This window comes from Psittacula echo, assembly GCF_963264785.1.
Source record: "Psittacula echo genome assembly, chromosome: 3".
Lineage (NCBI taxonomy): Eukaryota > Metazoa > Chordata > Aves > Psittaciformes > Psittacidae > Psittacula > Psittacula echo.
Window position 1 is genome coordinate 23,019,681 of NC_137736.1, and position 24,998 is coordinate 23,044,678.

At 38.9% G+C, this 24,998-nt stretch overlaps 1 protein-coding gene across 3 annotated transcripts in view; it reads left to right on the plus strand.

Annotated features, from left to right (window-relative positions):
• The window catches only part of USP25 (ubiquitin specific peptidase 25), a gene marked incomplete at its 5' end in the record, with an annotated part of 93,713 nt that extends 89,248 nt beyond the window's left edge, over positions 1 to 4,465 (plus strand). For all 3 annotated transcript variants that reach the window (XM_080613035.1, XM_080613036.1, XM_080613037.1), the window contains 3 exons: positions 2,756 to 2,879; positions 3,539 to 3,734; positions 4,149 to 4,465. In XM_080613035.1, the coding sequence (XP_080469161.1) occupies positions 2,756 to 2,879; positions 3,539 to 3,734; positions 4,149 to 4,321 (493 nt within the window). In that variant the 3' untranslated portion in view covers positions 4,322 to 4,465. The remainder of the gene's footprint in view (positions 1 to 2,755; positions 2,880 to 3,538; positions 3,735 to 4,148) is intronic.
• Between the last annotated feature and the right edge of the window lie 20,533 nt (positions 4,466 to 24,998).

Consider the following 24,998-nt stretch of genomic DNA (forward strand, 5'->3'; position numbering starts at 1 on the left):
CAAAGAGGATGGTAATTACAGTATAAAAGCCTCAAAATATTCTGCAGAAGAGTCTTTAAAACAGAATTGCGTCTTTCTTCCATGCCCAGCCAAAGGAATGAAATGATGAGCTGCAGAATATCCAGTGGCTGACATCTGTGGTATGAAAATTGCAAGCTATTGCATGATACAGATATTTGATTGTGAAAACAATTCTGTAGTCAATTTTTAGCTGATTTCTTGTATATAACACAGTAGATAGGGAAACTGTAGCAGGAACAAAATTTAATTTTTTGTCTATATGTTGTGTAATAAATTGCTTCGTATTTCTCTTTCTTGTGTTAGGTGCTTCCCAAAAAGAAAGGCCCCAAACAAAATGGGAAAATCAATTACAAAAGACACTGCCTTGTCTTTGTGACAAGCTATGTCTTTGTATAGTGACTAACACAATGAACCCATAGTTTTGGTTTGTCTTCTCCTTGCTAGTATGTCATTATTAGAACATTCATTAATAATCTAAATTGCAATAGGCTATTTTGTCAGTCTTAAACAGAATATTATGTACAAAGTCAGAAGATTGCCTGGCTTATTTTAAAAATAAACACTGCCCTTGCCTGATCCCTTAGCAGTAGAAAATGTCTCTGGCATCGATATGGTATGTAGGAAACCTCCTTGTTACCCCCGGACTTCATGCACACTCAGAGCACGCAGGCAGGAACAGTAAGACCTTCAAGTTGCTTGGCACTGGGACTCCAGCATGGCACCTTCAGCTGTAAATAGCAGTGTTTTCAGCAATCTGTTTCTTGCCATAATATATCCTGATTATGCCAAGGGAGGGAGGGAAGCACACGTTTCTCCTCTGTGCTGAACAGTGTTTTTGTTGTAGTTTTACATTATTTACATCAATTTGCAGAATTATGGTGAGGCATTTGTTACCAAACATCTTTATAACTTACAAAACAAGCCCATAATGACCAGTCTTAAGACTCTGATATTTGTCAGAAATGAAGTTACCAGAAAAAATTATCAGACTCTGGCAAGAAATGCAATTTCATAAATGCTTCAAGAGGTATTCAATAGAAAGACAATAAGACTAGAGTTATGAGTTTCTGGAGCATGCTTAGATGATGGGTGAGGATGTGGGTATCCACTGAACTGATCTAAAGACATCTATTGCAATTATGAACCAGTGTTTCAGCTACAGGTTCCCAAAGGAGATATTTACTGACGTTCTTATGTTGTACATTGTAGAGGGCAGTCCTTTTTCTGAAAGCAAGACTAAATTGATGAACTTTTTACTTGCCTTATTAACACTGACATAATAAAAATGTAACTTTAAAAGTATTTATGAAAACACAGACTTTCATAACTAAAATACAATCTTCATTAGCAGGACTGTTTTGAGGCTTTGCTTCAGAAACCCATCCCCTTCAGCTGAGCAATTTCTCTTAGATATAATAACAGTAGCTGATACCTAGCAACACTCAGTCTGTTCCTGGAGCCAAAAATCTGCCTTTATCCAGGTGGGCTCTGAATTCCTTAAATAATTGTACTGTGATGAGCAAACACAAAATGAACATTAAAGTAGTTTGGCATATCTTTTTCTTGCCTACTTTCAGTATTCACTTATGATCTCTTAACGGTGGTTGACAAGGCCCTCTTTCCACTGCAGGTGGCGAATTAAAGGGTCTTTCAGTCATATGTCCTCTGACTGTACTGTAGTGTGGAACCCATAATGCGTGACATAAATGAAGCCAGCTAACAAACCTCAGCAGGAGTTTTACCTGCAGCTCACTCTTGTGGTAGTAAATGAAAAGTGAACAAACCATAGATTTCAGCAGTTGCCTTTTAAAGTTTCTTGGAAAGCCAATGCAGTGTTTCAGTTTTGACTGAAAGGCGATCCTGGGTTTGGCCTTTTTCAGAGTAGTCTAAAATTTAGTCATCCTGTGCTTTCTGCATCTTTTCCAAGCCTTGGCCCAATGAACTCCATAATTCTGTGAGCAGTTTTAGTGATTTTGGCTTAGGCTTCATAGGCATGGGTTTCTGTAAGTCAGAGAATTAACAGTTTAAGGTGTTTTCTGGAAATGGTATACAGCAAGGTGAGGGAAGATTGTGAACCTGTTGTGTAAAGGGATCTCTGATTATTAACTAGGTTCCTTGGTTCTCTGTTACTCATCCATTACCAATTAGGCTTGTATTTATGTTCTGCATTTAGACTAAAGACAGAAAAATCAATGGTTTAGCAGCACTTCTGGTTTTGAAATGATGTGGATTCTTCCATCAATTTAGACTTAAACAGTTTGAATGTGCTTCCAGTTAGTGAGGCTAAAAATTCCCAATTTACGTTTTAGAAATAAGGTGACAGCTTTCAATTTTATTTTCTAAGGTGTAGAATGCTATCAAGGTATAGATGGCAACAGAAGATCAAACCTAATATGACATGAATGCACGCAGAAAAAAAAAAGTTTTCATGTATACTCAAGGCTAAACCATAGCTATTTTTTAAGTGAGTAAAATGATATCCATTGTTTTCAGAGAGCTCTGGGTCAGACTTTATGTGCAAGTGATGTAACCTGATAATAAAATAAATTGTTTAAATGCACATAAAAGATGAAATTGTGTGGTAGAAAAAACATTATGAAGAGATTGTTGGGGAGGGGTGGACTTACAGTCAAACAAGCAAGTGAAGTTACCTATCCTTTAAAAAGTGTAGTAGTTACCTTGAAACAGATGGTACCTAGATGTTGCAGCTAATGTTTTTATTTCTTTACTTCAGCTACATGGAAGCCTTGCTCTACCTTATCTATGCTTACCAGAATAACAAAGAACTCTTGTCGAAAGGCCCATACAGAGGGCATGATGAAGAGCTGATATCTCACTACAGACGAGAATGTTTGCTAGTAAGTGAAGGGTGAAGTATGTTTCAGAGTTGAATGTGCTGCATAGCTTTAACAAAATTAATTAGTAGAAAAGTGTTGCATTTTCATTTCATTTACAAGTTAATACTTAAATTTGTATAGGAAAAAATAGTAGAAGTAATAAAGAAATTATTGCCATTTGGGGGGGAATAATCAGTCATGTTCTTTATGAATGTAAATAGTATGCTCAGTACGATCTGAAAGAAAAGCTTCTGAAGGGTTAGGTAGGAACAACAGTTCACAGTGTTGGTGAGCAGACTCACCGACTGACCCTGTTGCCACAGTCTGATGGGGAGATGAATACTGGGAAAGGTATCAGCAGGAAACAAGGATGTTGTTTTTCCTTGATTATGTCACTTTTAGCAAAAGTGAGGAAATCAAAGCAGGTGACAGGATCTTGGTCTTCAGCTGCACAGGTTGAGTTGGCAGGTATCAAATGAAGTGGTTTGAGGAATAGCACAAGATCAAGTGGTTTAATAGAGTATATGATCTTCACTGTAAACAATAAAGTGTAACTGTGGTTAATACAAATTGCTAGGTAGCTTTGTAGGAAGACTGTGCTTTAAACAGAAACTGATGCGTGGTAGAACGTGAAATGCTGTATACTTAAAGGCTTTCCTTTTTTGTGGTGGCTTATGAAGAAACTAAATGAACATGCTGCAGCACTGTTTGAATCAGGAGATGATCAGGAAGTAAATAACGGCCTGATCATTATGAATGAGCTTATTGTCCCATGTTTGCCATTACTACTGGTGGATGAAATGGAAGAAAAAGATATTGTTGCTGTGGAAGATATGAGAAACCGTTGGTGTTCCTATCTTGGACAAGAAATGGAACGTAAGTCATTTATTCATTCAGGTAAAAGGCCCTTTTTTATAAATGTGATATTTTCAGTGTTTTGAACTGAACCTGTATCTTCTCTGCGTTGGTAATGTATTTTGAGGTACCTTGACTTTTGAGTAATCCAATTTTTCCATATATTGCACTGGGTTATTAGGCCTTAAAGGAAACATGCTTTTTGAATGGAAAAAGATTTGTTTTTCTTAAGACCTTCTTAGGGGCATTTATATTAACATCTTCCTAGGAATGGTATGTCCTAGTTATCACTGGCAGACTTAAAGGAAGTGGATTATTCCAAGTGAAAGTCCACCTGCTCCCACCCAACATTAAATAAAAATTGGGCAGAAAAAGGAAAATTCCACATCCAACAGAAATACATGCTTATGCTCGGTTTTATTGTTTTATTTGCAGCCAACTTGCAAGAAAAGCTGACAGATTTCCTGCCAAAACTGCTAGATTGCTCTACAGAGATTAAAGGTTTCAATGATCCGCCAAAGTTACCCTCCTACTCCACACACGAACTGTGTGAAAGATACGCCCGAATCATGTTGTCACTCAGTCGAACTCCAGCCGATGGAAGATAAATTCTGCAACCTTCCTAAGCACATTGTATAAACTTTTTTAGTTCTTAAACCTTGCCTTCCTGTCACAGGGTTTGCTTGTTGCTGCTATAGTTTTTAACTTTTTTATTTTAATAACTGCAAAGGAGAAATGACTGTGCAAACTTTAGCCAGACTGCAAACAGTTAAAGCTGAGAATTGCATGGCGCTCAGTTGTTTCAACCAGAATTGATGCAACATGCAAGTCTGATCATTATGGCAAAACTGCTTTTTTTTTGCCACTTATCTGTTACAGTATTACTTTGCTTTTATCTTAAGATCCTTTACTTTATCAACAGCTGTCTGGATCATTTTGTGACTGCAACTACTTTAAGTGTCCAGTGCTGTGTAAATACATGGTACTTGGTAGCTTGTAAATGAAATGAAAGAATAAAGTTTTATTTATGGCTACGTCTGTGTTTGCAAGCAGATGCCGTGTATATTAGTGTAAAATATGGGTATTTTTAGAAGAAATAGAGTATATTGATGGGTTACTCAATTTTATAGACAAGGTCCTTCAGGATTTATGGCCAGTTTAGTTACAGGTAATCAGAGATTACTGTCTGTGAATATACTGAAAAACTGTCACAGTATTATACACTATGGGGTTTTTTTTTGTATATTATTTACTGATCTGTATGATACTGCACCTGAGCACGTGTGTGTATATGGCCATGCCAGGTCCTTTCTGATAGTAGGGACTGGCTTCTTAAGCAAAACAATAGGACATTGAAGGAAGATGCAACCTTCCTTCAATTCTTATAAAAAAGTTTGGAAAAAGAATTAAAACTATTTTCAGTGGAAATGTATTACATCCTTTGAGAAACATTTTTAGACATTGATTTAAGTAGAGGAAATAAAGATTTTAAAAAAGTGGAATTTGTGAAGCTTAAGAATTAATCAATTTTTCAATTGGTATTTTAGTCATGTAAGTGACCAGAAATAAAACTTTACATTAATTCCTTACTTGAATGGGTTGCTACTGTTGCAACAAAATATCTCACAAATCTTTTATTTGTCCTAATTAAATTTCTGTTGGAACTGGAAGAAAAGATCCATAGGGCTTGTTTGGTTGAACTGAAATACCTCTGGTTTTAATGAAGAAACCTAATTATTTTGTGGAAAAAGAAATTTAATGCATTCTTAGGTAATCCTGTTACTTGACACTATTTTGATTTCTACTCTTTATAGAGAACATTTTGTGTTAGAACAGTAAAATATGTAAATGTTTGTTTGTATGTTTTCATTGGAGCGGCACTTAACTTTTCATTACAGGCTTTCAAGTGGCATTTATTCAACTTACCTACTAATAAAAGAACACAGAGGGGAAGGAGTGGTCAAGTTCAGACCACCTAGAAATACAGTGAGCAGAAACGTAGGCATCTCTTATGCAAGAAGAGGCAGAGCTCAATCTTAGTACGTGTTGGTCTTCAAAGTTACTTTTGAGAGATACTGGATTGCAATATACAGTGAATAGAATGTGGCCTTCAATTCAAAACCTTTGTAGGAACGTTTCCCTCTCCTGTTTTCAGTATTGGAGTGCTTCATACTTTGTCAGAGTATTCATTTATCAAAATTTTGTTTAAAAAAGAATATTGAACTCTTTACAAGTGCAATACTACTCAGGAGCCTTTTTTAGATCTGAAACTATTGATGGGTGAAATACTAGTTTTAAAGGAAAAAGATGTGCATATTGTGAAATGAGTGAAGATACATTTTAAAAGATTTCACATTTTATATCTGTTGCACTTTAATTTGAAACTCAAGAATATGCCTACTTAGCACTGTGTGCTTTTAAGGCTTTCTCATTTGCCTTTTTCAGTAATGGTAAAAACAAAAGTGAAAGAGCAATTTTATTTCTTTATTACTAACAGGTTTTGAATACAAATGTTTGTGAAAACTTTTAAGGAAAGCTCCCCTCTAGCCCCACAGGAGCCAGTTACCCTCATCCGTGACAAACACAGGGGAGAAGGCACTCTTTCTAAGGTAAAAAGAGGAAGAAAGTATCTCATTTGGGAAGAATATCTAAAATATTCAAATCAAAAGGAAGCAAGCAAGGATGAGATGTTTTCTTCTTTTTGTTTCAGGTTTTTTCATCTTTTTAAAGTGTGACAGTAATCCATCATAGTTCATAGTACTGAAGATAAATACATATTTATTTGCAATGACTTGAATTTTTGAGTTGAAAAGGTCTGTCTGGTAGAGCAGAAATAAATATGTATTTTACTATTTTATTGTCTTTTAAGTATCTTGTATGAGTTTAAATCCTCACTAAATTCTTAAGGTACTGTTTTGTTTTAAAAACCTTGCTTTTTTCACTGCAATAAGATAGCTGATAGCTTGGATTCACAATGCCTAGCACAAAACCTACACAAGTAACTGTAAGGTAGTAAAGCATACAGTCCATTTGGCTTAATAATCTGTGACTAAATTACATAAGTAGATATTTTTCTTCAGTATGGGAATTACAAGATTTTTATCAGGCTGCTTTTTCAGTTTACAGAGCACAAAAAGGGAACTTAACCCAAATTCATTTACCAAGTCACTTGCAATTCATCTACCAAGTCACCTGCAATTCATTGACCAAGTCACCTGCAGCATCTAGTAATTGTGAGGGTTGGTTGTTTTTTCCAGGTGTGTCTTCATACCATGGGGGAACCCTGAAGGCACTGCAGTCTTACAGTTATGTGTACCCCCCCACCAAGTATCTTCTTTTTAGCTGACCTGTAATATTCCTGCACTTTAACTGATACTTTGGTAATATTAAATACCTGTTGTTTGCTGCCTAGGGAGGCTGTGGAGTGTCCTCCTCTGAAGATATTCAAAACCTGCCTGGGCACAATCCTATGTGACCTGCTCTAGGAGAACCTGCTTTAGCAGGAGGGTGGTCTAGATGAACTCCAGAGGTCCCTTCCAACCCCAGCCATCCTGTGATTCTGTGATTCCAGTTAAAGCTGCCATAGCAGGTCTATTAGTTCCAGCCTAGCAGAAGACCATGAGCAGAATTAATCAGCACAAATGAAGTGGATTGATGGAGTTAACTCGTACTTCTTTGATGTGATATTTGAGATCATACCAGGCACAAGGGGGTAGACTAGACTTGTGTTACTGAGTCACTATTGCTTTGTGGACAATCTGTACTTTAGCTGCAGTGAATAGCTGATGCAGTGAAGAGATTTGCTCTAGAAAACCTAAGCATGAGCTTAGTCAAAAGATGTGCTTTGGGTTCAAGTATTAAAACCCAACAAAATCTGATAATGTCTGTATCCAGTATCTTTCAGATTATTTTAGGTTACTCCAGGTGCTGTAAAGACTGCAGCTTCAAAAAGGTACCAAACATAAACAGTAGCATACAAGAAGCAGTCTGATACTGCCCAAAATACATAAAAGTCCTAAAAGCTAAAAGAGAATGGTGGTTGTTTATATTCTTCATTTTGTGCTGTTTCTCAAAGTCCAGTGAGTCCAAATGTCTGTGGGAGGCCTTACATAAACACAAGAATGTTGATACAACCTCATCTATGTAGCATTTTCCAACATAAATACATAACATTAATTTTTTAAAAAATATATTCTGGATTTGTGTCTAGAAGGATGCAAGACAAATGGTGAGAAAGTAATGGAAAGGTTGTGTTACCTGCTTCTGGAGAGAATATTAGTACAGATATAATAAAAAATCTCTTAGCCAGAGAGGTCTTTTAGCAAAATGAGGTAGGTCAAATTCAACAGAGGAATGAGTCTTTCATGTGGAACAGATTCTTTTTCAGATGATTAATACCCAGTTTTTCTTTACATATTGTGTCCTATAGAAGATCTTTTGAAATCCTGGGCTTGGTGGATAAACTATTAACTGAAAGCACTCTTAAGGAGCATCTTTCTTTGTAGGTAATGGTATCGGTATTCCCCTAGTTGGGTTTCCCTCAGCAGAATCCTCCTGCTTGGCTCAGGACTTCTGTTTCAGTTTTGATCCTTAAGGGAGCAAAGCCACAGAACTTTTGCAGACACCTCCTTTTCTTGTAGCTCCAGCCATCGCCACTGCATACATATGTGCTGTAACTTCATTGACTTGGCTACAAACTTTTCGTTATAAGGAATTTCAGCTCTTCACTGTAAGTAGCAAGAAGAGATCCATGCTTCTCACAGACAGCTCCGTGAGGCAGCAATTTGAAAGAGCAACTTAACTTGTTTGTTTGTTTGTTTGTTTTCCTTTTTTTCCTGTTAGGATCAACCCAAATCTCTTCTCACAGGCTGGGAAATGTATAGTGAGAAAGGCTTCTTTTCAGAATGTGTTCACTGGATGGATTCATCATGAATGTTAAGGACACAGTCATCCTTCATCTCTCCTTTGATATCTTAACTGAAGGAGCTCAAATAAAGGCTTGGGCTCTATGATTTGTTATTTCACCCTTTTTATTTTTCATTTCCCTCCTGCCCTGTTGTTCCCCATTGAAGTCACTTAAGTATCTGCTTTCCAGGCTTAATAGTTTATTTAGTTTTTGCTTCACCACCAGCTGTTCTAAACTGGTAGGAAAGGCACGGTGGTGATACAGAACCAGGATTCTTCTGCTTCCATCTGATTAGTGTAGGCTTCAGTTTTCACCTCTGCAGGCTCCTGAGTGCTTTTCTTGGCACTGCTCTGGTGTGTATGCCTGTGCGGGATCTGTGGGTCAGATGACACCGTCCACATATGCTGTCTGGCAATTCAGCATTGAGAGCCTGAAATAGGAAAGTTATGGCTAGTTCAGGCTGCTGACTTTTTCTGTTCAGTCTCTTGGCACATCAAAAAAGAAATAAGTAATTTGTTGGAGACTAATTCAACAGCGCACTCTCTGAACCAGGCACTTTGGAAGCATGAGGGGTGTCTTACGTATTGTATCTTGGCACTATCTATCCAAGTTTATGAAGGCTGTAGAGGTTGTTCCTGATGTTGAATAATCTTCAGTATACCCTGATCCTCATGCTTTGTTTTGCATATTAAAATTGCAGCCAGATGTAAATTTTGGCAAAAATCTTGCTGTGCTGGTTTAAGTTAGTATCTAAGCAGTCTATACCCATATCTGCGTTCTGTGCCTAGGTATTTCCTATTACTTTGCAGGACTGTATCTTCTTCATTGTCTGTGTGAAAGTTCTATGACCCCATTTGTTTTTCGTGGACATGCCCGCAACAGGGAGAGAGCAATAGTTCCTGTAAAGTAAACATAGTAGACTTTTACATGGATTAGAAAAAAACCCAAACATTTTCTCATGCTATGCAAAAGAAGTCAGTGTGAGGTAATGCAATTTGAAGAAAACTTTATGCCTTCTTAGGGAAGAGGTTGGAGTGTTAGGCTTTTGACACAAATCTTGATCTGTGGCACTGAAAATCTTGTAACTTTTAATAGCTCAAGGTAATACATTCCTATAATCTTATGAAGGTCGTTTGTTTGGAAAGATTCTTTAAGTTTGCCTCTCATAAAGCAAATTTAAAAAACAAACAAACAAACCCAACAGCCAAAATACCCCTCCCCACAAAATCAAATAACAGAACCCCCACTCCTTGAGGGAGATAATACTGTTCTGAGAAGTCCAATTGAGTTTGGATGCTCAAAAGACTTCTTATCTCCTCCCTTCCATGCTCACATTATTTTAAACAAGTATATTCAATTTTGGAATATGTACAATTTAAGTTTGGATTTCTGAAGGAAATTTATCTCCAATTTCTTTGATGATGAGATTAAGACCTGTCATTGTATTTAGCACAGGCACTTGTTCCACTGTCAGCTGATGGTGATTTTAGTTACGTGGTTGTTGCAAGGTACTTGAACAGGTGGTTTCTCACTTCTGTATCCATCCATCAGATGGATTCCTCAATACTTTACATATGAAGATTTATACTGGTGTACTTTAACAAATGACTCCCATTACCCTTTTTAATGGTCCAGTTTAATTCTGCTATTCAAATGCCTTGCGCTGGGCAAGTAAAGCAGTACAGATTTTGTTTGCTGCCATTTGTTTTCACTGAATACAGTGGAAATGACATCTCTGTGTTATCTGGACTTATGAAGAGATTGTGTAGTGCTTTGTGCTCTGTGAAATTATTTAACTGAAATGCAAAATTGATGGAGTTAATTACCTTCTGTGATGGGATACCTCGTCCAGGGGTCTGTGGGCTCTCCCCGCAGGCAACGCTGGAGCTCCCTGTACCACTTCGTACAGTTAGATTTGGCACTAGACTTGCTGTTACACCAGCATCATGGTTCGCCAGCATAACAGCAAATATCCCGAGAGGTTGTACATCAGGGTTGTATAGGAGATTATCAGGATGCATGTGGGAAGCTACTTCTAGATGTTAAGTCCCCGAGTTACAAACTTCAGCATTAGCAGTAGGCCATCTATACCAGGGAAAGATAGATACTCGGGTTGAAAAGACATCAGGCAGACTGCAGATGAACACAGGTATGCTGAAAGGTAAACCTTTGCTTTCTGAAAAATCCGATGAGGTGGCAGCCTAATAGTGAGGAATACAGCAAATGTACTTGAAGTTTTCTGTTCAATTCTGACCAAGCTGTTACATACTGTAAAACAATAGTTTAAGAGTTTTTATTTCTTATCTTAAATGGTCCATCTCCCAAAACTGGAAATACGGAACTTTTCACTGGAGTGCTTCATTACACTTTATTTATTTTTGGTTTATTTTTCTGTTGATCTTATCAGTTGACCTACATAGGAAATAATTTAAAATGAATGCATAAATTTGGACAGCCTTTCTTCTCTAAGCATATAAAAAAAACCCCGCATGTATTCTTGACAATGCTTTTGTATTACAGATTTTACAGTCTCTGTGGGCTTTGCCTGGACCAGGTTTGGTTTGTTGTTATGCCTGTGATGCTTTTTCTGTTTTCTGGAGAGCTGCATAGTGTAAGTGATCACTTCAGAGACTCTGATATGACTATCTTGGGGAACACGGTCGGCTATGGCCTGAAGTGTATCACTGCTGTGCACCGTTAAAGCATGAAGGCTTCCCTCAGCGATGGGGACAGTGATGTGGGGGTTTAATCTTCAGAGGAAAAGGGTTCTGAAACGTTTGAAATCTGTCTATATAGGTTTATTGAAAGTATCAAAGTCTGGCGATGGGTGATGAGGAACTGCACAACGACAATGGGAGGACCCTGCCTGCACTGGGGAGTACTTCTGGAAGGCCCAGGGATGCTGTCGGCCTGTAGCAGCAGGTTTCCAGCTGGAGGTGGGCGGGGATCTCCTTTCCTGCACCCTGAGGCTGGGTTCATAGAATCATAGATTGGTTTGAGTTGGAAGGGACCTTAAAGCTCATCCGGTTCCAACCCTTTGCCATGGGCAGGGACACCTTCCACTAGAGCAGGTTGCTCAAAGCCCCGTCCAGCCTGGCCTTGAACACCGCCAGGGATGGGGCAGCCACAACTTCTTTGGGCAATGTGTTCCAGTGTCACATTCATAGAATTTCTTCCTAATGTCTAATCTAAATCTGCCCTCTTTTACTTCAAAGCCATTCCCTCTTGTATCACTACATGCTCTTGTAAAAAATCCCTCTACAGGTTTCTTGTAGGTCCCCTTCAGGCACTGGAAGCTGCTCTAAGGTCTCCTCTGAGCCTTCTCTTCTCCAGTCTGAATAAGCTGAACTCTCTCAGCCTGTCTTCACAAAAGGGGTGCTCCAGCCCTTGAATCATCTTTGTGGCCTCCTCTGCACTCGGTCAAGCAGGTCCAAGTTCTTCTTGAGCTGTGTGCCCCGTGGCTGAATGCAGTAATACAGTTGGGGTCTCATGAGAGCAGAGTAGAGGGGGAGAATTGCCTCCTTCAGCCTGCTGATCACACTCCTTTTGATGCAGCCCAGAGTACAGTTGGCCTTATGGCTGCAGGTGCACACTGCTGGGTCATGTTAAGTTTCTCATCAAACAACACCCCGAGTCCATCTTCTCAGGGCTGCTCTCAGTCCAGTCTCTTCCCAGCCTGTTTGTGCTTGGGATTGCCCCGGGTGTGGGACCTTGCACTTGGCCTTGTTGAACTTCTTGAGGTTCTTTAACTGAGGCCGAATTCCCACCGCCCGGGGCAGGTCACGATGCCGGGGGAAGGCGCAGGCCGCCTCAACCCTGTGGCTGGCGGCAGCTCCCGCCGGCGGCACTCGCGTTTTCCGGGGCGGAGAAGCCCAAACCCCTCTCCCAGGTCTGGGGCCGCCATCTGCGGGGCTAGGGCGACACCTGCCGGTCACCGTCCGTCCGTGAGGCGAGGCAGGGGGAGCCGGGGGAGCGGGTCGGTGAAATGGCTGTATTTAAACTTGCTCTGAGGAAGGGATGATCACGGTGCCCACCTGACAGCTGAGTGACTGGGGCCTGCAACGTCCTTTTCAGTGCCGGCAAAAAAAAATTAAGAGGAGAATAATCTTTATTGCATTCACCTATTTTGAGATTTAGTAGGCAGAGCAGAGATTACTTTAGCTAATTAGGCTCTCTAATTGGATTTAAAATGTTATTAACCTTTTAAATAGGCTCTTCAGAGTGGTATGTCAGTATGTGCTGAGCTAATTTGCAGAAAACTATTGGTTCCACTTGCAAGGCTGACAAGTGGAGGGCAGGCAAGGGTTGCTCTTTGGTGAAGGGAGGGCCGGGAAATGTCTGGGGCCCTGCTCTGCTGTGGCCAGCGTGCAGGAGGGGAAGGTGGTGCTCTGGCAGTGAGTGCAAACGTGCAGCTTCTCAGTGTGTAACACTTGGCTGGGTACGTGCCCACCTAGCTTTCTGCCTTCTGCATCACTGACCACTCACAAAGCTAGCTGGGATTGTACCAGGATGCTGAACAAAGAGAGAAAACTCTTATCAAAAAGAGTTTTTTCTGTCCGTTGACATTGTCTTGCCTTTGGTTTTGCTTTTTATATGGCACATATTGCATTTCTTCATCCCACAGACAGTAAGGAGTTCCTCCTACACAAACCCACAAGATGCACGTTACACAGTGCCTAAAATGACTGGCCAAAATTGTGGTGGGGACAAAAGCTACAGAGCAACATAATGCTATTTGCTGGACATATTGGATGGTATGATTTCTCCTTTACAATTTTTGGACCAGAATTGTTGATAACTTTTTTCATTTTTGATGGATTAAGTAGTGCTTAATGTTTGCTTCTCTGTGTTACTCAGTCCTGAGTGTGTAAGGCCAAAATAACACTATATGAAAATGTCAGAGGTAACGTGAGATAGATATGATCAAAACCATAAAGATGGGTGGAATTTGGGTCTGCTATAGTATATCTGCAAGAGCTTCTCTGCAATTATTTCTCCTCACCCAATGTGCTTTTGGACTTTTCCCAAAAAGTACCCAATGTGCTTTTTTGGACATTTTCTCTCTCCCTTTAACAACCTAACAGTACATGAAGTCACATGGGTATGAAAGAAGATACACGTTTATTTACTCAAGCTTGCCCTTTTAAGTAGAATCCAAATTTACAGCACGTAACCTCTGATACTCAGTTTTCATATATCAGTAAGAAGTTTAAATCCCCCAACTCTCAAGACCCATTGCATTTTTCTTTCTTGCCTTCATAAATACTGTTCCATTGCTTGTAAGATATAGCATGCTGCAGGAACTGAGGAACAGAGGACGGCACTAGGCCATTTGTGGTGGCTATACTTAAGAGCTCTGTCTGATGGATTTTATTAATGCGGCAGTTGCTCTGCTGCTTTCCTTCCTGCTTTCTTGACCAAAGATGACTGTCTACCTGCTACATGGAGCTCAGCCTTACTGTCCCAGCAGTGTCACATGGTGGACTGCTGGTAGCACATCATACGGCTGTCAGTTTGGTGATGATGGGCTTGTGTCACTTTGCAAATGGAAAGCTCAAGGGCTGACAGCAGTCCTCAGCTGCCAGCCTGTTCTATCAAAGTCCTGTATAGAAAGAAATATGTTTCTGATGCTGAGCTTTTTCTGCAGGTCCATTTCCAAATGCTTTGCTGAATAGTAGCCAGTAACTTTCTTCAGTTGCTTTCCTTTTTAATCATACTCATTACAAAATATTCAAAGAGAAGGTTTGCCAGAAGTCAAGGATGGAGTTAGTGTATGTAGAGTAACACTCAGTTCTTTTATCACACAGATCTTTGTTCTCTATATGTTAATTTGCTGGGTTCAGCTTGGAGTGAGCAACCTGTAGGTATGAAATGCCAGACTGAGACACAGAGTTTCTCTTAATGGAGTAGCTACAGTGTTAGAAGTAAAATAAAAACAGCAATTTAGAAGAAAAAAAAGCCAACCTCCAAACAAACAGTACTTTACCTGCCCTCACATTATTACCAGCTATACATGTGCCTTCTTGTGGAATGAAAGTGCAATAAATTAGAGGGGGTTTTGTCATTATAGACTTTGTTCTTACTGTTAAGCTCTTTCTAAAATCTATTGGGAGGTTTCTGAACTGATTCACTATCCAGCATGTTCAAACTGACATAGTCCAGCACTCTCCACTCCTCATGTATCAAGGCTTGTAAGTCCTCTGCGTGGTTCATTCAGCAAAGTTTATGCTGTAATGGAAGTGTGCAGTGGGAATATGTAGTTGTAAGCTGCACAGTCTGAAATGAAGCAGACTTGGAAAAATCTTAATGTGATATGTTGTAATGAGGGGTTATAAAAGTATGGAACAAAGGTTCCTGCACTATTCCTCCTTTGAATGATTGATTGTACACTGCTTGGAAACGTGCTTTCAATTTTGGAAAGCCAGGTATTGTCTGTTGTGGTTTATAAGCAGGTATCCCTGAGCAAATACAGTGCTTCAGAAACAAGACCTGACACTTCACTTGAGGCAGGGAGGAATGCAAAACTTGGAAATGTGTAGTCTCATCATCACAATCTGGTTTGTGTTTAAGTATACTGCTGAAACCTCAGGTGAGAGAAAAACTCTGCTGTTAGTGTACTAAAATAGTGAGCAGTAAGAGTAAATACCTGTCTTGAACATCTAATTTTAAGAGACAGAGTGGAGAAAGGTATGTCCTTCCCAGTGTATGGAAAGGAAGCTGAGCAGAAATAAATGAAAAATAAGGTTAGGCTGCATGCTTGTGGCCTGTATTTCTGGTTGGAATACTGAATCTCACTTCTAGAACCATGAGCTTCCAGAGAAGCTGGTTGAATGATTCCCCTTTCCCACTCAAGAAAGCCTAAAATATGTTAAAAACAAGTTTTGATTGTGTGCTGTCAAGCCAGTCTTCATCTGTTCCTCCTACAGATCAGACAGAACAGTTGCTGGCTATAGTCTGGGATTGGCACAAGTGAGTGTGTGTGTGTTTGTGTGTGTATTCTGATTCTTTCTCCACAGTGGAGAAAATGGAATATAGTGTATGTTCAGAAAAAGACAGAAACCTTTAGACTATCATTTTAACATGTTCGTGGATGGCTGTAGGGTTTCCATGCAAGCAGATTCCTATGCAAGACCTCTGTGGCTCCATCTTGAAAGCTGATAATCAGTATTTTTGTTGGAAGCTACTCAGACCCCTGCAGATATGCAACCCTAAAAATGATTTAAAGATTTTATTTTGGGCTTATTTTTCAAAATTTAGTTACTTTAAAAATCACTTTTGAAAGTAATGAAACATATGAAAAGTATAAAAGAAATGGTGAAAGATCTATAGAGATAATAGGTCAAATACAAATATACAGGTTGTAGAATGGTACCTGGAACACACTTTTCAGAACGTTAGCCTTTGGTGTCTTATATATTTATGCTCCAGGTCAAATTTGTGTTTCTTCTCTTGAATACCATTGTCATTTTATAGGTAATATGGAAGAAAATGTTATTTACGATATAGTTGAAAGCAGAATAACACCCATTTTAGAATAACTATAATGTTGAAGTCAATTAAAATTCAGTTTTATTATGCCAATATTGAAAGTGTTGGAGCATGCGCACCACAGGGAATTATTCAGCTATTAGCTGTTTCTGTGCTAAATGGGATTTCAATCAAGCTTTTTTTTTAAAAAAAAAAATATACTGAAGATAAAAGTGGACTTAAACTGTCATTTACAGCTTCTAGTTTGTACCTTTTTTCCCTCCATTAAATCCTTTGTGCCCCAAGTGAACTGTAAGATTCCGAAAGTGTTTTGTGCATGGCTTTTTGCATTGCTACCATGGATCACTGTTTGCATAAACAGCAGCAGCAACTTGGATACTAATGCAAAACAGCCTTGTTGAAATGACCATTTAGTGGCAAGTGGTTCTAGTATCCTGCTTTTATTCCTTATTTAGTTGTACTTCTGTCCTCCTGAAGGAGACGGGAGAAAAAGCAAAGCTTTGCTGTCATCACTCGTGTCAAAATTAGCTGCTTTCCAGTCCTCTGTGTCATAGTCAATCAAACCTCTGTGCAAACTCTTCCTGGGAGTAGGTGGAATATATGCTGAGACAACTCCTCCTTCTCTGTGATATCTAAAAGGTTTAAGAGAGAGAGAACAGAATCTAGAGTCAGTGCTGCCGTGCTGATGGTGCCGCAGAAAGCAGACCGGAGCACAGGAGTTCTTACAGCTGATGCTTCCCTGCAAAAATTTTTGGCAGTGGGCTATGGAATTGCTAAGTAGCACCCTAAGCCCGTTGCCTTACCAGGACTCCTGCTGTGGGACTGCCGCCTAAGGAAGTGGAGGCTTAGATATCTTTAGCCCTGTTAGTTTCTGATGCCAAGTGCTTCTGGTGCTCTTTTTGAAATTATATGGACAGAGAAGTTGTTATTATTTTGCTTTACAAAACAGTGCTGAATTTACTCAGAGTCCTTAGAGGTAAATGCCCTTCTTGATTTCAAAGTGGAGGAAACACGCAATTTTGAATCCCAGTTTTGGAAATCTTTTTATCTCTATAATCATGGAAGGTAGAGAGCAACATTAGACACATACATAAAATGTTTCTTTTCCTTTCTCTACGTCAATCCCAACTGCTTTTTCTAATATCCTTTTCAGCATTTTGAGGACAAGTTTTAAGGGCCAGAATAATCCAAGTACAAGTTTGAAAGTGTTTATAAGAGGAGTGTCCAGACATGTAACAGCAGCAATATGAAGCTTTGAATATATTGCTGCTGTGTCTTCCTAACTGGTATTCAGATACCGGTTGTAGGTTGTAAGTGTAATAGTATAATTTATTTTAAGAAAACAGCACTAGAAAATAGGTACTATTCTGATGTCAGAAGTGAATAAAGCACTGAGGTTTTTAAATCTCATTGCTGTTAGCTGATTGTCTCTTATGAAGTTCCACACGATCAGGGTGCCTTTTTTTTGGCTTAGGTATTTAAGTACTGTGAAAAAAATGGGGAAAGATGGTGAAGGGGAGCATACTAATGATTAATACATTTATGTATTAACCTATATATTTTCTTTTTAATTTATGGTGAGCTTTTAAGAGACACTACTTACGGTAAACGCCTTAGTGTCATTAACACTGGGGGACAACACTTAATTTACTTAAACCTTTGAAAGTCCAGATACTTTCTAGCACATGAAGAAGTGTTTAAGCAATAGGATATATGAACTCTGTCTACTCTTCCTTCAAAACCAAGAATGTGAACTATAAATACAGTCCTGTGTAAGAGAAATACATTTGTGAAAGCAAGCTTTGGTAATACTTAAGCAATGTGCGTGTGCCACTTTGCGGTAGTCATGTGAATTTACCTGTCTTTCTAGCAATAATGAAGAGGAGCTGTAGCTGTACTGTTTTAAGTACTGATTAAAGAAAACCCCAAACTGTTCACTTGGGCAACTGAAAACCAGACTTGAAATGTATTATTAGATATTGACTTTTCATAGCCTCTTGTCAATCTTTTAAGTCATTGAGGAATTTTATCATATAGGCTTGGGTAACACCGCACTCTTAATGCATCAACAATATTGCGTTTTACTAGTAGTTAAAAAAATCTAATAATCCTATTCATTAAAAAACTTATCTTTTTATTTATTTTTATATCTTCAGAGGATTGAGGGAACACTAGGAATAATGGAACTATTCTAATGGAGAATAACTTGCACTTTTGATGGAGATATTTTCTTGCTTATCTCGTATGAAATGAGTGTTTGTTAACAACATAAACAGCCAACGTTTGTTCTTATGGCTTCAGGTAAGATATCTGATGGGGTTTTTTTGCTAATAAGAGATGGAACTGGCATTCATTTCTTGCTCCTAACTAATAACACATTTATCTGTTTAGCAAACTGAGACCTCAGTATTATATTGGAGGAGAGATCACATGTGCTTGCCGCAGTGTTTTCCCTAGGACTCATCACGGGATAACATTAGGGGCAGGATGCAGTGCTGGAAGAGCTTTTGACCCTGGCCAGTACAGCCCTTTTTATGTTCTTGTTACCTGACACATCTGAGGTTTCCTGCCTGCTTCACCCTGCAAGGCGAGCTTTCGCGGTGGGTCCCCTGCTGCACCTCGGGATCCACCTGGGAGGGTTGGGATCAGACACCTTCTGTGGTCATTTTCTGCCCATTTCTGCAAGAGCAGATGCAGCTGTTTTCAGTCTTTCATGCTATTTGCTGATGCTCTATCATCAAGTGAAAAACATTCCCAGTAAGGTGCTTGGGTAGGTAAAGGATAGGAAGTAGTTAAATTGAGAAACTTCCTTGGCCAGCTGTGCTTTGCAGTGCTTCTCAGTAGAAGGCGTTTGTTGTCTTTCTTCTGTCTAAACCAAGGCTGAAATTAAATTTGAATGTCCTCTAGCCATGCAGTACTCCTGGGAATGAATCCTATGAAACAGCCTGTATGAGGCCTGTACAAATGGTAGATCTGCTTAGTCTGAATGAGGTTTGACTTCATTAATAATAATTAGTAGAAAACCAAAATGCAATTTTCCTAAAGAATGGCAGTTCTGGGGCTTTACCTCACCTATAGCCTTGCAAGGCTTTTAGTGTTCTGACAAGCAATCTGTCAGAGCAGGAATGTTGAGTGTGTTCATTTTTTACTTCAGTTCTTTTCTTACAGGAGCTCAAGTGACTCCACTGAAACTCTGGCATTTATCACAGATAAAATTAGGTCAGAAGAGAGCACAGAGGTACTGAACTGAAAAGAGATAAATTCATCCTTAGAATAAAAAAAAAGTCTCAAGCTGCAAACTTGGGTTTCATTTGTCTCCTCCACATAAGGTAAGACTTTTCCTGAGGGATTTTCCAGCCACGCTAACAGTATCTTTGATATAAATGTGCTATCAGGTTCTATAGGGAGAATATTAAATATTTTTTGTTGAGCTATGTAACTTCAAATAAGTAAAGAGAGCTTTTTTCCCTAAATGTGATCAAAAGCAGCCTGGGGAAGAATGTGTTCCAGTTTGGTCCTATGGTTAGTGTCCAGTCATGCACGCTGCTGAATATGTTTGGGTAGTAGCAAGACTGACGGGATTTATTTGTTGTCATTATTTTGTAGGACCCTCTTACTCACACTCTGTTTATAACCATTATGATGATAAAGCTGATACATGACAACTGACTATATGTATGACTGAGTACAGGTGTGACATTTCCTAATGTGAAAATATATAACTTTCTAATTGGCATTTAAGCAAACTAACATTAGCATCTTTGCTATAGAACATATTGTTAATTGTATATGCTGTTACAGTTTAGACAAGGTTTTGAATTTTCATTTGGCCTAATTGAATATGTGCATGCAGAAATAGCACACTCTGAGGAAACAGCCGTGTGATGAAGATGCCTCTGGTTTTACCTAGATACCTTTCAGATAACACGGGTGTATTTGCCACTTGCCCTTCATCTCATGTAAACCTGGTATTACTCAGATCCTTTCTACAGGGATACTTCTAAAACCTTTTGTAAGCAGAATTTGCTACCTAAAGCTGTATCATGATTGCCTCTAGCAATAAACTGGTTAAGTCTTGGTAATACTGCAGATCTATCAGTTATTTTTGATATACACGCACAAAAGAATAATTATTGAAAACTTTCTTACAAACAACCTACAGCTTTCTGCAAGAGGGAAATCATCTCGTTCACACCAATAACATTGCATCAAACATTTCATAGTCTGAGTGAACCAAAATCTTTTGCAGCAGAGGATGTGGGGAAGAATACTGGAACGGGCAGGCAGGATGCAGGAGATGGTTTCTGATCATTTTTCTAGTGGTAAAAATGTGTTATCCCATGCTGTGTACTGGTCCTGTTATCTGCATTTATGATGTGACTGAACTCCTTGTGGCTACCCTTGTGCAGTGTGTTAAGCACAGGTGTGTTTGTTGGCTTGATGCCTTAGTCTGTGAATTGTGTGATCTACACGCAGTCTTCTAAGTCAGAACAAATGGGTAACTTTGTGCAAGCTTCTGCAAAGGGAAAGGTAGGGCAGAAGATGCTCCGCTATTTTCTGATCAGGAGAAAGAACTTGACAGAGCTTTGACCACCAGGCTGCGACTCTGACAGTGAACAGCCGAGGTGACCAGTGACCCCTAAAATACTTAAATACAGCATAAAACAAGTCAGCAAAACACATGTGGTTCCAGATGTTCTGTGGTTTGAGTCAAATCAAGGTTATCAGTAGAGCCCATGCAGTCCAAGTGTAAAACTTCTGAATAGAAGTACCTCCAAAATTTGCCATTTGCACCCTAATACTGAATCCTCATAGTTGAGGCTAAGTTTAGCATTGTTTAGAAAAAAAATATATTTGTATTTTGAATGCAAAATGCATACTAGTTGAAGAAAAAATAAATCTAGCCAAACTGAATAAAGATCTTGTTTTCCTTCATCTCTTAACAAAACTTTGTGTGAGTGTATAGTGCAGCTACGCAAATTGTATTTGACAAAACTAGTAGGTGTGTAAGAGCATCTCTTATCACTAAGTCACTGCTAATAATAGCTTAAATTTTGATACTTCTGATATGAATTTTTTTTGTAAATATTCTTAAAAAAATTGTCAAATACTTATATAAAGGCATTTACTGTATTTGCAGCAGTATCTTGGGGTGTTAGACACTGACTTTTTAAGCTAACTTATTTTAAGAATTATTACTCTAATTTAACACTTCCCATGGTAAAATCAGATTCTGAAAGGTAAGGGCAGACTTTTTGTAAGGTTGGTAAGTCAAAGTTATTCTGTTAGGATCCTACTGTTATTGCTAGAACATATAATTTACCAACTTCCAAAGAATTACCACATCTGCGTATGGGAAGAATATATCACTGAGGTAGAAAGCACAAGACCTTCTTAATGGCCTTGTAAATAACACGGAGAGTCTGAGGACTTGCCTGGGAGCCGATGCAAAAGAAAAATCTAGTTTAATGTGCTGACCTGATTCTGTTCCTCTTGGTAACTGTGCTATAAGGTTTTAAATCAGATAGAGAGTATTTGAGAACCTAATAGAAAGCAGTATGTATAATCAAGTGTTGCAAATGAAATACAGAAAAAATATTGGTAATTCTGAGTTTCAGGTTTTTGGTTTGGTGGGTTTTTTTTGTTTTGTTTTCTTTTTAATTTTTATTTTTTTCTTTCAAATATGGCAAACGATTTTAAAGCCTTAGTCTATATACACCAAAGTGTGTTTGTTTCCACATGCTGTCACTTCAATTAAAAAAAACCCAAATCTGTGTCTGTGTACTTTCACATACATATGTATGTGCGTAAACAGACATTATATTTCATTGAAATTAAATTAGATCAGATTTAACACAAGCTTTAAGAACTTAGTGATGTTTTTCAGCTTTTATGACCCCAAATGGCTGCAGCTATTACTTTCTTCAGATTTGATGAAATGTATTGAAACGCTTTTTCTGCATCTTGACCATCAGCCATGTTAGGTACCAAAGCTTAAAAGCAAGACAGAAAATTAAGCTGTGTGTCTTGCCAAGCAGTAGTACACTTGCAAAGAAGATGGTGATGGGAATTACAGTAGTTCAGACTAACTGCTTTCTCTGATACTAAATGAACACAGCGCATTTCTCTTTGAAATGCTCTCAAAACTGCAGTTGCTCTAGGGCTATAAGGGGCAATCATTTGAGACAAGGACAAGTCAAATGTCTCTTTTGAAGTGGCAAATTGTGGTTTTTTTTCAAGCACTATTCTCAAAATGGAAGAGAAAGCTCCGAGTCTTTTGCAAGAGAGCTTCAATGCAATCTGCACTTTGGAGAAAGTCGCTGTGTTTTAAGTGTGAGTGATAAGGACTTTTGCTATTCTAAATGAAAGTGAAGGACTGCAAAGTTCAGTGCTTGCCTTGCAACAATTGCCAGCTTCTGCTGTCTAAGCTCTGAAGTGAGTTTGATCTTTGCTCTCAAAATTGCTCATTTTGTCTCAGAAATTGAATTTGTCAGGTTGAAACTACACTTTCCTAAAGCAGAATTCTGGTTTTCGTTTCAACAGACTGCTTCTAGGTGGGAATTGTCAGGATGCCTGCACAGCTTTTCATTTGCCCCATGTCTGCCTTGTATGAGTGGAACTGATTGGAAATTTTCCAGTTAATGAAATCTGATCTAATTCTGATTCATAAGAAATATTCCTGACCACCCTATAGGTGAGTGGAAGAGAAGATGAAGGGTTATGCCATCAAATAGCAAGTTACAGTGTCATAAAAGCTCCTACCAGGAAGCTGAGGTTCAGGCTAGATTGCTGTCTCTCCCGCATGACTAGAGGGTGTCCCCCAGCCACCAGCTGTCCAGGCAGGATCTCCTCACACTATTTATACAAAGTGGAATAGCTCTAGCAGAGCTGGAGAGCCTTTCTCCAAAATAGCTGATGATCAAGTTACAGCTTTGGGATCTTGGGGACCAATGTTCAAATGCTTTTTCTGTTTCACCAAGAATTCAATTTTGGAACAACTTGGACACAAAGGTTTCTTTGTCACATAAAATCCCACTTCAAGCAAATCAGATGCGTGAGTCTTTGTCTCGGATGGCTAGGAGATGTGCCCTGAGAGCCAGGATATTCTGAAGTGAATCTGGGTCCATAACTGTGAATGAATGGCAGACTTTGAAAGCTCTCATTTTCTGTCTTGATATGACTTTTGTTGTTATTCAAATCTTGATCTTCCATGGGATTTTTCTGTCAGCTTGTAGGGCAGTCTGTAATAATACCATGTGGGTATTATTGACAGCATCAAATGGGCATATAACAGTACCAACCTCTGTTACCTTCTGTCACTTGCAGATTACTTGCTAAATGCCGTACTTTGCTCAGATCACCTGTGAGGAGTGAATCAGGCTTGTGTAGTAAGTTAGGCTCTCCGTGAGATCTTTGCTTTGCTGTGGAAGGTATGTAGATAATGAGGGAACTGGAAAAGGAGGCAAGTGCGAAAGAAGACAATGAATTGCAGACAAGTTAAATGATACCCATGTACAGTGAATTAAAAATACATTCCTCTACAAAATGAGTATAGTCCACACTAAATGAGCTACAAAATGGTTAGCTGAGGAGAAGATAACTGCCAAATAGTGGATTTCTGTGAACTAATTCTTATTTCAGTGGTTTTCATTCCCATAATGAATAGGAACCACTGTCCTGTTCTAGATCATTTTGTTTGGAGACATTCTTGTATCTTGTAACTTCAGCCTTGTTCTTGTCTGTCGTCATTGCTGCCTCCCTGCTTTATTCCCTTGCTGTCCACCACAGGCCTCTTATCTGACACCTGCTCCATGCCTTGTTGTCCATCCTGCCCATGCTGCTAGCTGTGACACAGTGGGGAATCAGACTAAACAAGATTTCCCCATACGGTGCCCAGGTGATTTTTCAGTCATGCTTCAGAAGATGAGCCAGTGACTGGAACAAAATTAAATGAAATAATTGCATTTTAAATTACACAGATTTTACACTAGTCAGGCTTGCTTGCTTGCTTGCTAGGCTTGATAGGCTCATTTGGAAGAGTTACCTCTAAATAGTGTGAGATGTCAAAATATATGCTCAGATGAGCGTGTCTTCCAAAGAACATTGGGAAAAAACCTGACACAGTGAATACAATTCTCTGACATATGAGAATAAAAGGAAGCAGTGTCAGCTGCATGTGTAGTGTTTGTGACACCAAGACTGTAACCAGTCCCAGTATTATTAGTGTGGCCCTGTGGGGTTGTAACACAACTCCATATAGCCTAGTATTACGTCTCTTACAGATGCCAGTAGTGGATCCTTAAAGACGGACGTGTAATGTATCAGCATGCAGTGATACTTCCCAAGAATATTTTCCTAACCTCCAGCAATTTGTAGTTCAGGAACTTTATGAACTAAGGGTAGTTTCTTTGCAGTGAAAAACCGAATAGTTACCCATTTAGTATTTGTAATGAGGGAGTGAACGCTCATTTAGCAAATGTTACATGAGCACATAAAGACTCTGTGTTCAGTTTGTAAATATGAGTGAGATGGGGAAATAATTTCCCCATTTCCTGCCTTATGAATGTTTCACTTAAGAATGTTTATACTATTTTTTAGTTATGTTCTGAAAATAAGGGGAAAGCCCCATGGTAAGAAGTGATTTGACAGGGGAAATCAACTAAATGATCTTTAAGGTCTCTTCCAACCCAAACCATTCTGTGATTCTGTGATTTAAAATAACATTAAGCAACATTCTAAATGTTGTGAAAAGAGTTTTTTATTCCCATTGCAACTCTAGTCTTTAAAGGCAAGCAAGTTCTTTTAAATGTTGTGGCTTTGTCGTTCATTTTATATGTGAATTATTTTAGCATTACTAGGACATTTAATCCATCATGTAAGTCTATAATATG